The 18,622-nt window shown below is 36.8% G+C and overlaps 4 protein-coding genes and 1 long non-coding RNA gene across 8 annotated transcripts; 2 read left to right on the top strand and 3 right to left on the bottom strand.

The window, feature by feature from the left end:
* The first annotated feature begins 57 nt into the window (after nucleotides 1-57).
* Nucleotides 58-1,597, top strand: LOC111801708 (ATP-dependent Clp protease adapter protein CLPS1, chloroplastic-like). Its single transcript, XM_023685818.1, has 3 exons — nucleotides 58-272; nucleotides 929-1,076; nucleotides 1,189-1,597. The coding sequence occupies exons 1-3, from the start codon at nucleotides 206-208 to the stop codon at nucleotides 1,448-1,450; spliced, it is 477 nt and encodes a 158-aa protein (XP_023541586.1). The 5' UTR covers nucleotides 58-205; the 3' UTR covers nucleotides 1,451-1,597.
* A 771-nt stretch (nucleotides 1,598-2,368) lies between these two features.
* LOC111801705 (protein ASPARTIC PROTEASE IN GUARD CELL 1-like) lies at nucleotides 2,369-4,118 on the top strand. Its single transcript, XM_023685814.1, has one exon. The coding sequence runs from the start codon at nucleotides 2,515-2,517 to the stop codon at nucleotides 4,003-4,005; it is 1,491 nt and encodes a 496-aa protein (XP_023541582.1). The 5' UTR covers nucleotides 2,369-2,514; the 3' UTR covers nucleotides 4,006-4,118.
* An 862-nt stretch (nucleotides 4,119-4,980) lies between these two features.
* Nucleotides 4,981-9,284, bottom strand: LOC111801943 (peptidyl-tRNA hydrolase, chloroplastic). Of its 3 annotated transcripts, none has more exons than XR_002816209.1 (9): nucleotides 8,789-9,284; nucleotides 8,295-8,379; nucleotides 7,308-7,375; nucleotides 7,157-7,207; nucleotides 6,949-7,022; nucleotides 6,179-6,237; nucleotides 6,033-6,109; nucleotides 5,620-5,944; nucleotides 4,981-5,496 (listed from the first exon to the last, which is right to left on the bottom strand). XR_002816209.1 is itself a non-coding variant. In XM_023686187.1 (8 exons), exons 1-8 carry the CDS (start codon nucleotides 9,080-9,082, stop codon nucleotides 5,831-5,833), a joined length of 822 nt encoding a protein of 273 aa, XP_023541955.1. In that variant the 5' UTR covers nucleotides 9,083-9,284; the 3' UTR covers nucleotides 5,532-5,830. The 3 variants fall into 3 exon arrangements, 1 of the variants encoding a protein (XP_023541955.1); XR_002816210.1 differs by having other exon boundaries at nucleotides 4,981-5,272; XM_023686187.1 differs by lacking the exon at nucleotides 4,981-5,496 and having other exon boundaries at nucleotides 5,532-5,944.
* A 1,614-nt stretch (nucleotides 9,285-10,898) lies between these two features.
* On the bottom strand, nucleotides 10,899-14,194 carry LOC111801945. 2 transcript variants are annotated; one of them, XR_002816211.1, is made up of 7 exons: nucleotides 14,118-14,194; nucleotides 13,492-13,576; nucleotides 12,651-12,905; nucleotides 12,439-12,512; nucleotides 11,570-11,628; nucleotides 11,418-11,489; nucleotides 10,899-11,294 (listed from the first exon to the last, which is right to left on the bottom strand). It is a non-coding gene; the product is annotated as an uncharacterized LOC111801945 (long non-coding RNA). The 2 variants fall into 2 exon arrangements; XR_002816212.1 differs by having other exon boundaries at nucleotides 10,899-11,070.
* A 2,178-nt stretch (nucleotides 14,195-16,372) lies between these two features.
* LOC111801944 lies at nucleotides 16,373-17,350 on the bottom strand. Its single transcript, XM_023686188.1, has one exon. It carries the CDS (start codon nucleotides 17,195-17,197, stop codon nucleotides 16,532-16,534), a length of 666 nt encoding a protein of 221 aa, XP_023541956.1. The 5' UTR covers nucleotides 17,198-17,350; the 3' UTR covers nucleotides 16,373-16,531.
* Between the last annotated feature and the right edge of the window lie 1,272 nt (nucleotides 17,351-18,622).

Genomic DNA, 18,622 nt, shown 5'->3' with positions numbered 1-18,622 from the left:
GAGACGCCAGGTTCATTATCCCCTTCAAAAGATCGCGGGAGGGTGGGCTCGTTTAGCGAAGACGAAACCACACGCGTCAGTAACTAAACCACTCAGTCCAAGCTCGTTTACATTTCTTCTGTAAATCTGCGCCTCCAAATCACTCTTCATCCTGCAACAGTTCTTCAAGCAGAGCGACTGAGATTCAGAGAGGGCGAGAGTGGCCATGGAAGCTGCGATTTGCGGTCGACTGCCTCTTTCACCCTACCATTTCTTCAATTCCACCAGGCCAGGTATTCACACTTCTACGAATTTTCTCCTCTTAAGTTGTCTATGTCGTTAATCCAAATCTAGATGAAATGTTTTTTGAGAAATTTTTGTTCGTTGTTCAATATTTACCTCATTTCTGGCTTTGTGGAGACAATATTTACCTCAATATTTTCCAGTTCGTTTGAATTTTATTTTTCTCGAAGAGGAAAACTAAGCGTTTGATTATGGGGGAAAACTACAAATTGAAGCAAATCGTGCAGAGAAAATCTGAATCTTCTTGTTTGCATGTCTGTGTGCATCTATGGTGCAGTAGTATAATGCTACTCTTGATTGTTCAGTAAAATCTTGTATATGTGACAACAGCATTCACACAACTCTTATGTCATGGTGAATTAAAATTTCTAAATATAGGGATCAACATGAGATTAGCAAGAAAGCTCAATGACTATGTAGAACTTTTAGAAGTTGAATGATCAAAATGAATAGGAAATGTTATTGTTTAGCTACCAAAATAATAGTTTAATTCTTCTAGTTCTCTTTCTTTTACTTCAATCTATATTATTGCTGAAAGTCCATAGACAAAGTATATGAATTCCAGAATTCCAGAAATTTTAGAACTTGAACTTGCACGAGATGTTTATTGAGTATTAGACATTTATAATTGGTATTTGTGTGATAGGGGATAAATACTATTTTCATAAACAATGTAGAAACCGGAGCATCTTAACGATGCTATCAGTTGCTGAGCTCGGAAAAGGTGGAGGATTGTTAGAAAAGCCAGCCACAGAGAAGACAACACCTGGCCGCGAATCTGAGTTTAATGTTAGGTATAAAACAATTCTCCTCCTCTGAATGTCTGTCGCGTATGAGCGAGCAAGTAAAGATCTGTAGGCATTTGAGAACTCTGAGCTGAGCTTCCAATACAATTTTGATGTTCAGGAAATCAAGGAAAATAGCTCCACCTTACCGAGTGTTGCTACACAACGACAATCACAATAAGCGGGAATATGTTGTGCAAGTTCTGATGAAGGTGATCCCTGGAATGACAGTTGACAATGCAGTCAACATAATGCAGGAGGCGCATTACAATGGGATGGCAGTGGTAATTATCTGCGCCCAAGTGGATGCAGAAGATCACTGTATGCAGCTGAGAGGCAATGGTCTTCTTAGTTCAATTGAGCCTGCAAGCGATGGTTGTTGAATAGGGAGAATAGATTATGTAATGTACTCTCTTCTGCCCATGTTAAAATATTGAATGTCATCAACTGCTACAAAATTATGTACATAAATAGAGATACTTCATAAAGAAATAAACTTCAATTTACGAATGCATGCTCATTCACTCCGGTTTCACTATTCTGTTAACTATTCTGTTAGTAGTACGCAGTTTTTAAGTGAATATGTGCTGTTTTCCTCCTCACCCACCCCATATCCCATACATACATTAAGGAGAATTGTAAGAGTGGGGGAGGTTTTGCAGGCCTCTTTGTTCTCTCTGTTACTTAGATTGGGATAACGCCAATAAGTTCAAGAATTATATTTCATATAGATTGAGCCTTCAAGAGCTGAAACTCTGCCTTCCCACAAAGTTTCCAGCTCCACTCCTAGTTATGGAAATAGCTTAGAACGGTTGGGATCTATGGATCGATCTATTTATCTAGATAGAGGGTAAAGAAAGTCAACATTCATGAATTTAGGAAGAATTTATATATGTTTACCAACTTCAGTGGTTAGAAAGGTGAGAATTCGGATAAAAGTGAGAAAAAACAGGGTTAAAGGGAAGCATTATTTACCATTTTGTTGAGACCAACACATTGCTTTCCATATTAGCTTCTTCATCTTCTTGAGGGATGAGGAAGATGAAGATGAAGAAGCTATTCAAGTGTGTTGCAGGAGGACTCAACTTGAACTGCTCTTCATTTACTCTCCTTGAACTGCTCTTCATTTACTCCACTTGAACTGCTCTTCATTTACTCAACTTGAACTGCTCCAACCTATACATATGGCTATTATTTTATTTATTACAGCATGACATGTTTACATTTTCAATGTTGAAAAAAATGATAGGACTTTTATGCCATATAATAGAAAAGAAAGAGAAAGAAGGGATAATGGTTACTTTACTAGGGAGTATCAGAGACTAGAGAGGGTTGCCACCAACCCCAAACCAAACTCAACCATCTTCCCAATTGAAATCCTCTCTTCCTTTTTAAACCCAAACCCTCCAACTCTTATCTTTCACTGCAATTTACCCCCGCCTTGACAATGGCGTCTGCAAACCCAAATCAGCTACCTTTCTGTCCTTTCGCCATCATCCTCTTCCTCTCTCTCTTCCCCTTCACTCTCTCCCGCACTTCGCCGGAGCTTTCTCACTCCTCCGCCTTACTCGATGTTTCTACCTCTCTGAAACAAGCCCACCAAGTCCTTAAATTCGACCCTAAGATTTTGACCTCTTTCCACCACCAGCAACTGCTTGTTCCGCCGAACTCTTCTTCTTCCTCCTCCTTCTCTCTGCAGCTGCACCCTCGTGATGCTCTTCGCAATGCCGGACATACGGACTACAGGAGCTTGGTCCTCTCCCGGCTCGACCGTGACTCGTCTAGAGTTAAATCGCTTAATGATAGGCTTGAATTTGGCTTAAGTGACTTGACTAGGTCGGATCTTCAGCCGTTGAACACGGACATTCTGCCCGAGGATCTGAGCACTCCCATTGTCTCTGGCTCCAGTCAGGGGAGTGGCGAGTACTTCTCCCGCGTTGGCGTTGGTCGACCGGCCAAGCCATTCTATATGGTTCTCGATACCGGCAGTGATATCAATTGGCTTCAATGTCAGCCTTGTACGGATTGTTACCAGCAAACCGACCCCATTTTTGACCCTACCACTTCGTCTTCTTTTACTTCCCTAACCTGCGAATCTCCGCACTGTCAAGCTCTTGAAATGTCTGGTTGTCGTGCTGCGAAGTGTCTTTACCAGGTCTCGTACGGCGATGGTTCCTTCACCGTCGGCCAGTTCGTCACTGAAACGCTGTCGTTTGGTAACTCCGGAGTGATTAACAACGTCGCTCTCGGCTGTGGCCACGACAACGAAGGACTGTTCATCGGATCCGCCGGATTGCTTGGTCTGGGCGGCGGATCACTTTCCCTAACTTCTCAGATGAAAGCTTCGTCGTTTTCGTACTGTCTTGTCGACCGCGACTCTGGTTCAGCATCAACTCTCGAGTTCAATTCCGCTGCACCGAATGACTCGGTGAATGCTCAATTACTCAGAAGCGGAAGACTCAATACATTCTACTACGTTGCACTCACCGGCTTGAGCGTCGGCGGCCATCCACTCTCTATTCCGCCTTCTCTGTTTCAATTGGACGATTCCGGCCACGGCGGCATCATCGTAGATTCAGGAACCGCTATAACTAGACTGCAGACTCAGGCCTACATCTCCCTTCGCGACGCCTTCGTGAGGCTCACACCGTACTTGAAGAAGGCGAACAGCTTCGCATTATTCGACACATGTTACGATCTGTCGTCGCAATCGAGAGTGACGATTCCGACAGTATCTTTTCATTTCTCGGGCGGAAAGTCGCTGCAGCTGCCGCCGAAGAACTACCTCATTCCGGTGGATTCAGCCGGAACATTTTGTTTTGCGTTCGCCCCAACGACGTCGTCTCTGTCAATCATAGGGAACGTCCAGCAGCAAGGGACACGTGTCAACTTCGACTTGGCTAATTCGGTGGTAGCATTTTCACCCAATAAATGTTAGAAGGGAAATTATAAATTAAAAATTAGGGTTTTTGAATTGCCATTTTCTTTTTCTTTTTCTTTTCCATTTTCACCCGAGATTCTGTTGAGTGTTGAGTGGCAATTATAGTAAAAAAAAAAAAAAAAAAAAAAAAAAAAAAAAAAAAAAAAAAAAAAAAAAAAAANTTGTATTTTAATTTTGATAAGTTTGGGTCGATTCATATAAATTAAAATTTTGAATTTCAGGTAAAGAAAAAATTAAAAGAAGAAATTAAATTAATATAAATGAATAGGGAGTGGAAGACACAGCATAATAAATGAATAATTAAATGCTAAAATTGAGGGACGCCACAAGAAATGATACGCTGCAACAAGGACCACGATAGCCCTCCATTTAAAACGGATGTGGGGGCCACGGGGCGGGCGCGATTGTCGGTGAGTCCTCCCCCCAACCAACAAACTTTTTCTGCTGCCAATAATGGGTGACTCTATTTGTATGACTTTCATTTTCTTCAATCAAAGAACTTTATTTTGATGGAAAATCAGAAAAAGGGCTTTCAAGCTTAGGATTAAAAACATTATAACATTATAATTCAAGTTCCATGGACCAATAATTGAAGTAGTGGATTACCAGTGGGATATATATTACATTATGGGATGAATATGAATGTGAATAAAGATCATGCTTTATGATAAATTAGGAATCTTATAAAATTAATTAAAATGTAAAAAAAGTCTTCAAATTTACAACTAAAACAAGGAATTCTTGGATTAGATTGACTTGATTAAAGAGAGCACATGGGAAATGTTATTATGAATAGGAATATATATACAAAGGACAACAATGGAGGTGGTGGTGGGTTCAGCTGAAGGTTCCATAATGCTTCCTAAAAATTGAGAAAATGCGTGAAAAAAAGTACAATTTCTACATCTAAACATCTTTCATGAAAAAAAATATATATATATTAATACACAACTCTTAACAGTTCTTCAAGTGTAATACTGAAATATCCATCAACATCATCATAATATCAATATTTTGGTTGACATCAACATTTTAAATCTTCAAGCCAATTTGGTCCTAACCATATGGCCACGCTTAACCATAAATACTAAATAAAAACTTCTAAAATAGTAGGAATCAATTTTAAAATAAATAAATAAACACAGATACCATGAAATAATTAGTTTTTGAAGCATATGACGTACATTCAAAATTATGTGGGATCCACCTGCATGAAATCATCCACGTATGAGGCAATTCCATAGGGAAGGCATTCACCAGAAACCTGAAAACACAGGCAAGACAAACATGAAGAATAGAGGACGCGAATGGTTAAACTACAGAGAAAATGCATAAAGGAGAAGAAGATGACAAAGACAGGCAAAGAATAGCCTCCCTCGGTGATGTCAAGATGAGATAATTAAAGCATTCAAAGTTAGGTAGAGCCGTAGAGGCAGCTTGCTCCGTTCTATCAATTCCTGTCCTTCTCAACTTTTATCGGTCTCTTTGCTGCATGGTGGGGGAGGTTATTGGCTTCATTGATCTCTTCAAAGATCACTACTTTATGTCTTAACATATTTCAATTCCAAGAGACAGAGAGAGATGCTTCAATAAGAAAGACAATGTGCTTACATTGATGGGGTTCAAAAATTACACTGATTGTCATGTCTTCCTCCCCCATAATCCTATCCAAAGCTTTCAAGGATGTTGCTATAGAGTTGAAACTGGTAGCAAATACCGCCTGTGTATAAAGCAGTTTCTAAAGCAGTTTGATACAGTAAACAAAATGGCTGGAGCCCTATTAGAGTCCATAAAAAGGTTTAAAGTTAAACACTGAATGTTTTCAGCCTATTTGTTCCAGAGGTTTGTTGGTGTTGACAAATGTTGCACTTTTGTTAAACCCCTCCAGCAAAAGTATCCGTATTGCGTCTACTCCGACTTGCATTGTAAAATCCAACTGAAAAGAGATTCCACTCGGATGGTTAAAAACTGAGTTCCATTATCAACAAACTTTATTTTGTGGAATGTGATGCCATTTTACTCACCTCTTCTCGTTCTTGTTTGTTGAAGGGGCGCATAACAAAGTTCGCAGCATCCATTTTCCCGGGAGGGCGCCCAATGCCTGGAATGTTTTCACTCATTTAACAGCTGATATTATATAGAAGCAGTTCGAAAGCCTCAAGGGACGTACCTATTCTTAACCGAGGGAAATCACGACTGCCTTTCAAGTGATCAATAATACTCCTCATCCTGCCACACAAACCAAATAAACAAATTAAAAGTTGCACTTCTATGCCTTTTGCTCTTCTTAATGTTTATTCTATTACATCTTAATCATTCAATAAATACTCGTATTCCCCTAGACCCTTGTACCGAGCTTAAATTATTTGATCAGGTGCACACGTTATATTTAATGAACTTTTACATTTAATATTACTTGGTCAACTCAATTTTTTTTCCTCTTAAAAGCTACAAAAAACTCTAGTAAAAATCTATATTCAGATGTGAAGAAAGCATGCTCTTCTATAGGGAGGAAAACTTTTGCGGTCAAAACTTTTCAAGTAAAAGATCATACTTAGAGAAAGTAGACTTTTCCTTGAGGGACAAAATTCTGCAAAAACACAATCTTTCAACCAGAAATCCCTTAAAATGGAATATGCTTCTCTTTCTTCTGATGGACAACACACGCAGGATTGTCAAAACAGAATAAAGAAAATAAGTAAATAAAAAATGGCATTGTTCGGATACAAAGGGCTAGAAGCTCACTGTATGCAACTTCTGTTAATAAAAATAAAAAGGCAGGGGATATTATGCAGCATGACCCCGAAGAAAATATATGAAAACCTACCACTATACCTCCTAGTATTAAGGATATTAGAAAATGAATGCCACAAAACTCAGAAGGCTGAGACACCCAAAATGAAGCGTTAAGCTGAATTATAATACAAAAAAGACAATTACCCATTATGTCCTCCATGGCCACCCTTTGGCAGCATCCGCAATTTGGCAAAAGGCAAATCTAAGTCATCGAATATCTGTTGAAGGACCCCAATTCAAGGCTTAGATGTAGGGGAAAAAGAAAGTGAATAACATAGATACCCACCCCACAGCCCAACCTCCTCTCATGTCAAGAAAACTGATAATCTCACATGGGGAATAAAATATTTACCACAAGGACTTGCTTCAATGGAATTTTATAGTAGGAAACAATAGCACCAACCTGAAATCAAAGGTTAAATGCATAAAAAATCAATCATTGAGACCAAAGGGTAAACTTAATAATTAAAATGGATGGAGATCCTTGAGATTGCTTTACTTACAGACTCACCACTTGCATTCATGAAAGTTTGTGGCTTGGCAAGCATTATAGGAACATCCCCGATGAAACCTAAAATACAAGTAAACATTGATAGAATATCTTCACTATTGTAGCAATCTCCAGCTGGAAATAATCATATACTAAATAATTTTTCCTAGACAAGAACTCCTTTTTTGGGGGCAAGAAAAATTGGTTTTTCTTGATATTTCATCTTCATAAAAGAATTCAAACATTAATAAAAACCACGTACTAGCCAAGAGAGAATGAGTTCAATAATATGCTTGGAGTTTCCTTGGCATCCAAATTAATATGAATGCAATTAGGACAGAAATGGAAATATAAGGGAGTATTAGTAATTAGGTAAGAAGTTGTCAGTGGACATGGTTATAAATAGAGTTAGAGGGGAGATATGAAGGCATGCAATTGTTTAGTGACTTCAAGCTTGAGTGGTATCACAAGAGTGGTGGAAGTACCTCAAATACTTGAGAAGTATATAGTAAGTCCATTATCTTTTACATTTCAATATATTTGGGCTCCATCACAAACATAAAAAATAGTAGGCTTACACGGTTGATACATAAAAATAGTTGAGGTGCATGCAAACTGAGGGATAAAACAATAATTACTATCCTGAGGTCTATGGTCAATCCCTCCATCCTCCAATTGTTGAACTAAAAGAAAAAGAGTATCTTGTCAAACAAACTCGAACCAGCAAAAATTGCTTATTATGGTTTGAGAATGCACAAATAGAATTTAGAAGTCAATATGAGTCTGATAACAGATAATCTAATTGATAAGGATGAAAAGTTTACACATCTTCAAACAGGGAAGAAAGGAGTCAGTAATCTACTTGCAAGTCCGTTCAAAGCAAGAAAACTAGCAGCTAGATGTACTTCTAAGTTCTAGCCAGATATTTTAATTTTATCAACTGTCGAGAATTGTCAAAAATCAGTAGGTAAGAACAACGAGTTTGTTAAAATCTGCACACCTTTCCCGATAAGAGCTTTGAAGGAAACACTACTCATGGATATCCCTTCAACCTCAGCGACAGCATCCACCATCTCAAAACCTACCTGGAAAATTAATCATAGCATCAGGGACTGCCATGCTTCAATTCGTCTTCATAAAGGGCATCCAGACAACACTCAATATGGCTAATAACAAAAACAGCACTAAATAAGACATCGTTCTGCAGCTTTGTAAATCAACATAAATCATAATTTCCTCGAGATAACCAAATTTAATGCTCGAAAACCTATCCTAAGGGGATTCCCACACGATAAACGGCATACCCAGTTAACCCAACAGAAAATAAGGCATAATCGTCTAGATCAACATAGTTCTCAATGAAACAGAATTTAATTTCCTACCTAAATACTATAAATGAATAATCCTTCGCGCTCGATATAAAAGGAACAAAGAATAAATGGTACAAAAAAGAGCAAGTTCAATTCGTAAACGAAAAGATAGGACCATACGGACATTATGGCGCGTGCGTTCATACTTCTTCCCGGGATTCCCAAGGCCAACGATCAGCCATGGCTTCGGCGGCGGCGCGGGCTTCTTCTCCTCCACAGCAAGCTGATCGGGGGCCAGAGGTGAGGAAGTAGACATCGACGCAGTAAAGGAAGAAGTCATCGACGCAAAGATATGCAAACTTCCAGGATTTAAGGATAGATAAGGGAAGGAAATGGGTGTTCTGGGGGTTCGAAAACAATGGAGACAAATAGGAAAGCGCAGGGCGGCGACTGAAGATAGAGAAGCACCAAAACTCATATCTGGTGGGGCGTTTCTTGAATGATTTGAAAAGGGGGAAGAATTGGAGAGGAGTGAAGTGAAGAAGATATAACAATGGCGGGAGGAGGAGACGATGGCAAGGCAAGAGGCTGTGATTTTGGTTTGATAGAGAGATTGGATTGATTGAGGATTGGCGGGAGGAACCAAAATTGATTTAACCTAATTTATCTTCCTCTTTGCCTCTAATACCCATACATCACTCTGTAATTGAATTAAAATAGAATAAAAAAATTGAGAAATATTTTCTTCAATTAATTTAAAGTCACAAGAGATTTTATTGGTAAAGCATTATACACCATGTTCATAAATGTTTGGGTCACATCATCTCCAAGAGTATATTAATTGATATGAATTTTGAGCACCAAGACGTAAAGAAATGTCATCGTCTCTTGCAGTCCAAATACAGGTATTACGATCACATCGATCACTAAGCGAGTTACTTTTCTCTGGCCAAAATACTTCACCAGAAGCATGCCCATGTTTGCTGCTAAAATTGCACCAAAATAGTGTCGTTTGCCATAAATTTTCACTGAACATCCAGTAATATTTACCTCCAGGTTTGATCACATGCTCGCCTAAATCGTCGCTTTTGGTATTTGGTATTTGGAATCGAAAATGGGTTTTGGTATTTGGAATCAGATTGTGCAAAACATGATTCAAAAGCAAGCAAAATGATGAAACAAAATATGATTTGAGACTTCATTTTGCTTGCTCAATTTTCTTTTTACAACTCAATTTGGTTTTGTCTAAGTTATATAGCACAATAGAATTAGTATACGGTTAGATTCACAAGTTGTACAATCTAAATTTAGTTGTACAATCTAAATTTAGTTGTACAATCTAAATTTAGTTGTACAATCTAAATTTAGTTGTACAATCTAAATTTTCATCTAAATTTTCATCTAAATTTTCTATCTAAATTTTCTATCTAAATTTTCTATCTAAATTTTCTATCTAAATTTTCTTAATTTTCTAATTTTATTTATCTAAATATATAACCATAACTAATAAATAAGGTGTTATATATAGGAGGTTGTTTCTCGGGTATATATAGAAAAATTGACTTGTTTGAATCAAATAATTTTAAGAATATTTATGGATATTGTATTTGTTCAATTGCACCTTTAGAGTCGCCCTAACAAACTTATGCTAATTTCCAATATGATATGTATGGGCAAAACAAAGAACCCTAATTTTCTATTGAAATAGAACGGTTGTCACATGCATGATGTGACCTTTCTATGCGAAAACATGCATTTAAAATCATTCATAAAACAATGTCATGGACTTAAACGTTCGCATTCAAAGCCTTAAAATAAAGTAACAAAAAGTTAGATATATTGGAACTCGTCGTTGAGAGCTAAGGTGGTGGAGGAGAATAAAGGGAGGCGGAGGTTTTCTGACGTGGGAAGGGGCGCGGAGCGGTGTGGGAAACAATCGGTTGTGGGACCGTGAGCGTTAGGTGACAACGGCTTAAGGAAGAAAAGTGAAAAAGAGAGAAGGGTGGCAGGCGGCAGCATAAAGAAGGAAGAGCGGCGGTTGGCTAAAGAGTTTCTTCCCGTATTGAACCCTAGGGCTTATTTTTTATAAGCATGATTTTGTTATTGGGCGGAAGCCCTAGGGTTCATAAATTAATGTAATACTAAAATAAAATACTGAAATATCCATCAACATCATCATAATATCAATATTTTCTTCGATATTTTGGTTGATATCAACATTTTAAATCTTCAAGCCAATATGGTCTAACCCGACCTTTAACCATAAATACTAAATAAAAACTTCTAAAATAGTAGGAATCAATTTCAAAATTAAATAATAAAAAATAAAAATAAAAAATCAGCAAAAATACCATGAAATAATTAGTTTTTGAAGCATATGACGTACATTCAAAAGTATGTGGGATCCACCTGCATGAAATCATCCACGTATGAGGCAATTCCATAGGGAAGGCATTCACCAGAAACCTGAAAACACAGGCAAGACAAACATGAAGAATAGAGGACGCGAATGGTTAAACTACAGAGAAAATGCATAAAGGAGAAGAAGATGACAAAGACAGGCAAAGAATAGCCTCCCTCGGTGATGTCAAGATGAGATAATTAAAGCATTCAAAGTTAGGTAGAGCCGTAGAGGCAGCTTGCTCCGTTCTATCAATTCCTGTCCTTCTCAACTTTTATCGGTCTCTTTGCTGCATGGTGGGGGAGGTTATTGGCTTCATTGATCTCTTCAAAGATCACTACTTTATGTCTTAACATATTTCAATTCCAAGAGACAGAGAGAGATGCTTCAATAAGAAAGACAATGTGCTTACATTGATGGGGTTCAAAAATTACACTGATTGTCTTGTCTTACTCCCCCATAAGCTGTGGAGGACGCCCAATGCCTGGAATGTTTTCATTCATTTAACAGCTGATATTATGTAGAAGCACTGTGGAGGTGTTAACAGAGCCTCAGGGGACGTACCTATTCTTAACCGAGGGAAATCACGACTGCCTTTCAAGTGATCAATAATACTCCTCATCCTGCCACACATACACCAAATAAACAAATTAAAAATTGCACTTCTATGTCTTTTGCTCCTCTTAATGTTTATTCTATTACATCTTAATCATTCAATAAAAACTCGTATTCCCAGATGCTTGTACTAAGCTTAAATTATTTGATCACATGTTATCTTTAATCAACTTTTACATTTACTATTACTTGGTCAACTGAAAATTTTTCCTCTTAAAAAGCTAAACAACTCGAGTAAAAATCTATATTCATATGTGAAGAAAGCATGCTTTTCTACAGGGAGGAAAACTTTTGCGGACAAAACTTTTCAAGTAAACGATCATACTTAGAGAGAGAAAGTATACCTTTCCTTGAGGGATAAAATTCTGCAAAATCACAATCTTTCAACCAGAAATCCTTTAAAATGGAATATGCTTCTCTTTCTTCTAATGGACAACAAACACGTGCAGGGTTGCCTAACAGAATAAAGAAAATAAGTAAATAAAAAATGGCATTGTTCGGATACAAAGGCTAGAAGTAGATAGGCCAAAACGCCCACATAAACCTTTCATCATGTAGTAAATCAAATGTCCCTCACTCCATCACACTTTTGTGTTTGTTGTTCTTTTCTTTTTAAGAAGCTCACTTTATGCAACTTCTGTTGATAAAAATAAAAAGACCGGGGATATTATGCAGCATGACCCTGAAGAAAACATATGAAAACCTACCACTATACCTCCTAGTATTAAGGATATTAGAAAATGAATGCCACAACTCAGAAGAATGAGACACCCAAAATGAAGCGTTAAGCTGAATTATAATCCATAAAAGACAATTACCCATTATGTCCTCCATGGCCACCCTTTGGCAGCATCCGCAATTTGGCAAAAGGCAAATCTAAGTCATCGAATATCTGTTGAAGGATGGACCCCAATTCAAGGCTTATATGTAGGGGAAAAAGAAAGTGAATAACATAGATACCCACCCCACAGCCCAACCTCCTCTCTTGTCAAGAAAACTGATAATCTTACATGGGGAATAAAATATTTACCACAAGGACTTGCTTCAATGGAATTTTATAGTAGGAACAATAGCACCCATTGTTATTTTACCGAGTTGTAGTTCATGGCCAAACCATCTCATGACAGGGATAAGGAAGAAAAGTTTACACATCTTCAAACAGGGAAGAAAGCAGTCAGTAATCTATTAGCAAGTCCGTTCAAGGCAAGAAAAGTAGCAGCTAGATGTACTTCTAAGTTCTAACAAGATATTTTAATTTCATCAAGAATTGTTAAAATCTGCACACCTTTCCCGATCAGAGCTTTGAAGGAAGCACTACTCATGGATATCCCTTCAATNACTCAGAAGAATGAGACACCCAAAATGAAGCGTTAAGCTGAATTATAATCCATAAAAGACAATTACCCATTATGTCCTCCATGGCCACCCTTTGGCAGCATCCGCAATTTGGCAAAAGGCAAATCTAAGTCATCGAATATCTGTTGAAGGATGGACCCCAATTCAAGGCTTATATGTAGGGGAAAAAGAAAGTGAATAACATAGATACCCACCCCACAGCCCAACCTCCTCTCTTGTCAAGAAAACTGATAATCTTACATGGGGAATAAAATATTTACCACAAGGACTTGCTTCAATGGAATTTTATAGTAGGAACAATAGCACCCATTGTTATTTTACCGAGTTGTAGTTCATGGCCAAACCATCTCATGACAGGGATAAGGAAGAAAAGTTTACACATCTTCAAACAGGGAAGAAAGCAGTCAGTAATCTATTAGCAAGTCCGTTCAAGGCAAGAAAAGTAGCAGCTAGATGTACTTCTAAGTTCTAACAAGATATTTTAATTTCATCAAGAATTGTTAAAATCTGCACACCTTTCCCGATCAGAGCTTTGAAGGAAGCACTACTCATGGATATCCCTTCAATCTTAGCAACAGCATCCACCATCTCAAAACCTACCTGGAAAATTAATCATAGCATCAGCCACAATTGATATGGCTAATAACTGAATTAATTTTCAAATGTAGTGCTTTGTAACACTCGATATGCCACCATCCACCATCCCTTCAATTCGTCTTAATAAAGGGCATCCAGACAACACTCGATATGGCTAATAACAAAAACAGCAATAAATAAAATATCATTCCACAGCTTTGTAAATCAACATAAATCATAATTTCCTCGAGATAACCACAAACCTATCCTAAGGGGGTTCCACACGATAAACGGCATACCCAGTTAACCCAATAGAAAATAAGGCATAATAGTTTTCAGTGAAACAGAATTTAATTTCTCACATAAATACTTAAATGAATTCAATCCTGAGCCTTCACCTTCATTCACCTCTATTCCCTATTCCCTATCCTTTACAGTCAGTCGAGTCGGTAAAAGAAAAAGAGAAATGAAAAATCCTTGGCGCTCGATATAAAAGGAATAATTAATAATGGTACAAAAAAAGAGCAAGTTGAATTCGTATACGCAGAGATAGGAGCATACGGACATTATGGCGCGTGCGTTCATACTTCTTCCCGGGATTCCCAAGGCCAACGATCAGCCATGGCTTGGGCGGTGATTTTGGTTTGATACAGAGATTGGATTGGTTGAGGATTGGCGGGAGGAACCAAAATTAATTTAACCTAATTTATCTTCCCCTTTGCCTCTAATTCCCATACATCACTATATAATTGAATTAAAATAAGAGTAAAAAAAAAGCTTGAGAAATAGAGTTTTTATTGATAAAGCATTATGCGTCACCTTCCTCATTTCCAAGGGTACACTAATTCATATAAACCGAAAACACCAACACGTATAGAAATGCCATCGTCTTTTGCAACCCAAATGCAGGTATTACGATTACATCGATCACTAAGCCAGTGGCTTTTCTCTGGCCAAAACACTTGACCAGAAGTCTGCCCACGTTTGCTGCTAAAATCACACCAATATAGTGTTGTTTGCCACACGTTTTCATGGAACTTCCAAAAATATTTGTCTCCTGGCTTGATCATATGCTCGCCTAAATCGTCGTTTTTCGACTTGCAATGAGTTACCAAAGTGGAATTCTTCAGGTCATTCACAATATCCACTTCCCAGTTAGAAAATTGGTCAATCAAACTGGAATCCGATTGTGCAAAACATGAGTTAATAATCATGTTTGATTGAAAAGCAAGCAAAATGATGAAACAAAAGATGGTTTGAGACATCATTTTGCTTGCTCACTTTTCTTTTTACAACCCGATTTGGTTTTGTCTCATTTGGTTTTGTCTCATTTATATAGTACAATAGAATTAGTATACGGTTAGATTCACAAGTTGTACAATCTAAATCTTCTTAATTTTCTAATTTTATTTATCTAAATATATAGATTGTACGAACCATAACTAACAAGGTGTGTTATATATAGGAGGTTGTTTCTCGGATATATATATAGAAAAGTTGACTTGTTTGAATCAAATAATTTTAAGAATATTTATGGATATTGTATTTGTTCAATTGCACCTTTAGAGTCGCGCTAACAAACTTATGCTAATTTCCAATATGATATGTATGGGCAAAACAAAGAAATTTTGAACGTAACAACCCTAATTTTCTATTGAAATAGAACGGTTGTCACATGCATGATGTGACCTTTCTATGCGAAAACATGCATTTAAAATCATTCATAAAATGATGTCATGGACTTAAGCGTTTGCATTCAAAACCTTAAAATAAAATAACGAAAAGTTTGATATATTGGAACTCGTCGTTGGGAGCTAAGGTGGTGGAGGAGGATAAAGGGAATGTTTTGAAGGAGAACACTTATCGAGAAGAGACAGTAGATACTTGTAGCTGAATTCATGGAATCCCTTATTTCTCTCTCGTAAAAAAGCACTTCATCTCTATAGGTATTGATCTAAACGTCAATTTAGCTCTCGATATCGTTATAAAAAAGATATGATAAAAAAAATTGCATATAAATGATAAAAGTGCTGGCTCTTGAGAAATCAACTACTAGATGTTAGATAAATTGATAGATATAATTGAAGAAATAAATTTATAATTTAAAGACTTATTTATAATCTAACCAAAAAAAAAAAAAAAATTATGTTTCTAACTTCATGAACTTAACTTGTAATTTAATTATAAGGAAAAAGAAAAAATACAACTATGTTGCGTTTTATTTTGATTATTATCGATATGCTCGTTACATCCATGGATTGACATTTAAAGAACTAATTAGGGTTTTCATTCATAAAGCATTATCCTTTGATCGATAGTTGTGTTTGAGTTGAAGTCAACTCAACGAAAATTGAGTAAAATCATTTCCAAGGGTATACTAATTGATATGAATCGAGGGAATCAAGACATAAGGAAATGCCATTGTCTCTCGTAGCCCAAATTCAAGTATTACAATCACATCGATCACTAGGCCAGTTTTTTTCTCTAGCCAAAACACTAAAACAGAAGCATGCCCACCTTTGCTGCTAAAATTGTACAAAAATAGTGTTGTTTGGCATGAATTTCAAAAAGTAAAAAATTCAATTAAAAAAATATATTTCATGAAAATTTGCACTTATCTTTTAATTTAACTATGAATTCAAATATTTAATTGAAAAGCGGAAATGATAGCGTTATAAATATATTTTTTATAATTTGAAAATTAAATTGCTAACATATTCATATTTTTTTATTTAAAAAATACTATTAGTAAACTTAATTTGTTCAACCAAAATTCCACCCCTCCAGATAATAAATAACCATATCATGGGGACCACAAAAGAGAGAAAAATAAAAAATAATATATTTTTTTAAAAATTCTACATTTCTATTGAAAGATTTCTGTTTGTCCTTTGGGATTTACAACCTACAAACTTGAAACGACGTCGTGTCCTATCAACACGTCGGAGCCAAACGCACCTCCCCCATTCGAAATTATCTCTACAAAGCCGACAACGACTCCGGTCGAAACGGCACGTCCGAGTAATCAAACAAACCGCCCAATGCAACAAACTCCCCACCCAAACCGTTCTCCTCCGCCAAGCCGGAACCAATGCCGATTCCAATCTCAAACGAGTCATAACACGGTATCTCATCTTCAAACCCTACATTCCCATCCATCTCGAACACACCAGGCCAAGAACAAGCCGGCGTAAAATCAATCGCCTCGATCTTCCCCTCATTACTCGAACCTACAGTCGGCGGCAGGCCGAGTTCATCATCCGACGCCTCGAAAAGATATCCGAGTTCCGCCTGAGGAGTCTCATTCTGATCCGACAACGTTTCCGCCGGCGGTAGGGCATGAATCTCCTCCTCGAAGCTTCGGATAAACGAATCGAGTTCAAAACCTTGAATACTCTCATCTCGCTCCGCAACAACGTCGGAATCTTCAAGGATGTTCAGCAACTTATCCTGAATCTCATCCGAATCTGCCAAATCGATTCTCAAATCATCTCCATCGGAACCTACCGGCTCCGACTTGGAGCATGGCTTTACAAATCTCGATTCCGTTGAGTCGAGTCGTCTGAGCTTCGACTCGGCCGAATCCGCAAGCGAGACGTCTAACTCGTCGCGATCTCGCTTTCTGTTGTCGGTGCAATTTTCCATGGAAGAAGAAGGAAATAGATAGAAGAAAAAGAAGATGAAGAAGAAGAAGAAGAATTAGGGGTTTAAAGGTTAAACCGCCATTAGAGAGAAGAGAATGAAGGAATGGTTGCAGAAGTGGTGTGAGAGACTAGAAATGGGAGGGGGCGACGTTTAAAAAGAGGGGAAACAGAGATATAAAAGAGAAGGACACGTGTCGAATAAAGAGAGGGTTTAGAAAATCCATTCTCGGTCGCCGTGTTTCCACCTTTTCTTTCTTCCAATTTTATCCTCTGTGTTTGTTTTCAATGATTCTGCTCCTCTTTTTCAATTTCTTTTTTAAAATAAATATATATATATATATTTGGTAATAGTTATTTATTTATTTATTCATTTAACTAAATTTAAATGTAAGATTTGAAGTCCGTTGCGGGTCCCACTGACTTGGCATTGAATTTCGCCTTCTTGACCTTTTCGCTTCATTAACGTGTTTTTTTTTTTTTCTTTTTTTCTTTTTTGGGATAATTTCTTAATAATTGCATCGTTGGGGTCGGCGTTGAATCGATTACGCATTGCCCCCCTCGAATCACCTGTATTTTGCATTACGGTCCTCTTCTTTTTATTTTATTTTATTTTTACTTTTGAGTTTAAATAATTATTTTAAGTTTAAATATTCCTACAATAACTTTCTCCTGATTAATAATAATAATAATAATAATAATAATAATAATAATAATAATAATAATAATAATAATAATAATAATAATAATAAAGGATGAAAAGGACGGACGAAGAAAAGGTTGAAAAAATCTGAATAAATATTAAAGAGAATTAAAGTAAATAATAAATTACAGACGACGCAAACGGCGACCTAACCATTTACGCCGCCTGAAAAATAAATAAAAAAATCGTAACGATCGTTATCTCCCGTTTGACTGCCGTGCCGCACTTCCCTAGCCGTAAACGGCAATCTTGTCTGCAACTTTCAAATAATAGCTTGTGGGTCCCTTGTCGATTTTAATGTTTTTTTTTTCAAATTTACAATCCAAAGGTTCACATTTATTATCAAGTCAACTCGAAATTTTTTGACTTTTTCCTTCAAATTTTAAAATGTTGAACCAACCCTGGATCTAATTTTCTTTTTTTCTTTTTCTTTTTTATTAGATCTTTTTTAATTAGAAAGACTAAAATATTGTAATTTTAAATGTAAAATAATCAAATTGTTGAAATTTAATATTTTTAATGGCAATAGATAAAGAAGAATAATTTTATCTAAAAATATAAGATGATTATGTATAAGGATGATAATTCAAAGCTACACAACTAATCTATATTTTGGGTGTTAATAAGTTCTTAGAAATAATAATAATAATAATAATAAATGAGACCTAGACTCTAATCACGTGTGGGTATGACACTAATAATTGATTATTTAAAACGTGTTATTAA

Source organism: Cucurbita pepo, chromosome LG09 (genome assembly GCF_002806865.2).
Source record: "Cucurbita pepo subsp. pepo cultivar mu-cu-16 chromosome LG09, ASM280686v2, whole genome shotgun sequence".
Taxonomy (NCBI): domain Eukaryota; kingdom Viridiplantae; phylum Streptophyta; class Magnoliopsida; order Cucurbitales; family Cucurbitaceae; genus Cucurbita; species Cucurbita pepo.
Note: the sequence above shows the minus strand (reverse complement) of the source record. Positions and strands in the feature narration are given on the sequence as shown.

Coding starts and splice junctions, on each gene's coding strand:
- LOC111801943 (XM_023686187.1), bottom strand. CDS start 9,082: ATGAGTTTTGGTGCTTCTCTATCTTCAGTCGCCGCCCTGCGCTTTCCT. Junction 8,380..8,788: donor ATGAACGCACGCGCCATAAT/GTCCGTATGGTC, acceptor TTAATTTTCCAG/GTAGGTTTTGAGATGGTGGA. Junction 7,376..8,294: donor CAAAGCTCTTATCGGGAAAG/GTGTGCAGATTT, acceptor CTTGTATTTTAG/GTTTCATCGGGGATGTTCCT.
- LOC111801944 (XM_023686188.1), bottom strand. CDS start 17,197: ATGGAAAATTGCACCGACAACAGAAAGCGAGATCGCGACGAGTTAGAC.
- LOC111801705 (XM_023685814.1), top strand. CDS start 2,515: ATGGCGTCTGCAAACCCAAATCAGCTACCTTTCTGTCCTTTCGCCATC.
- LOC111801708 (XM_023685818.1), top strand. CDS start 206: ATGGAAGCTGCGATTTGCGGTCGACTGCCTCTTTCACCCTACCATTTC. Junction 273..928: donor CTTCAATTCCACCAGGCCAG/GTATTCACACTT, acceptor TTTGTGTGATAG/GGGATAAATACTATTTTCAT. Junction 1,077..1,188: donor GAATCTGAGTTTAATGTTAG/GTATAAAACAAT, acceptor TTTGATGTTCAG/GAAATCAAGGAAAATAGCTC.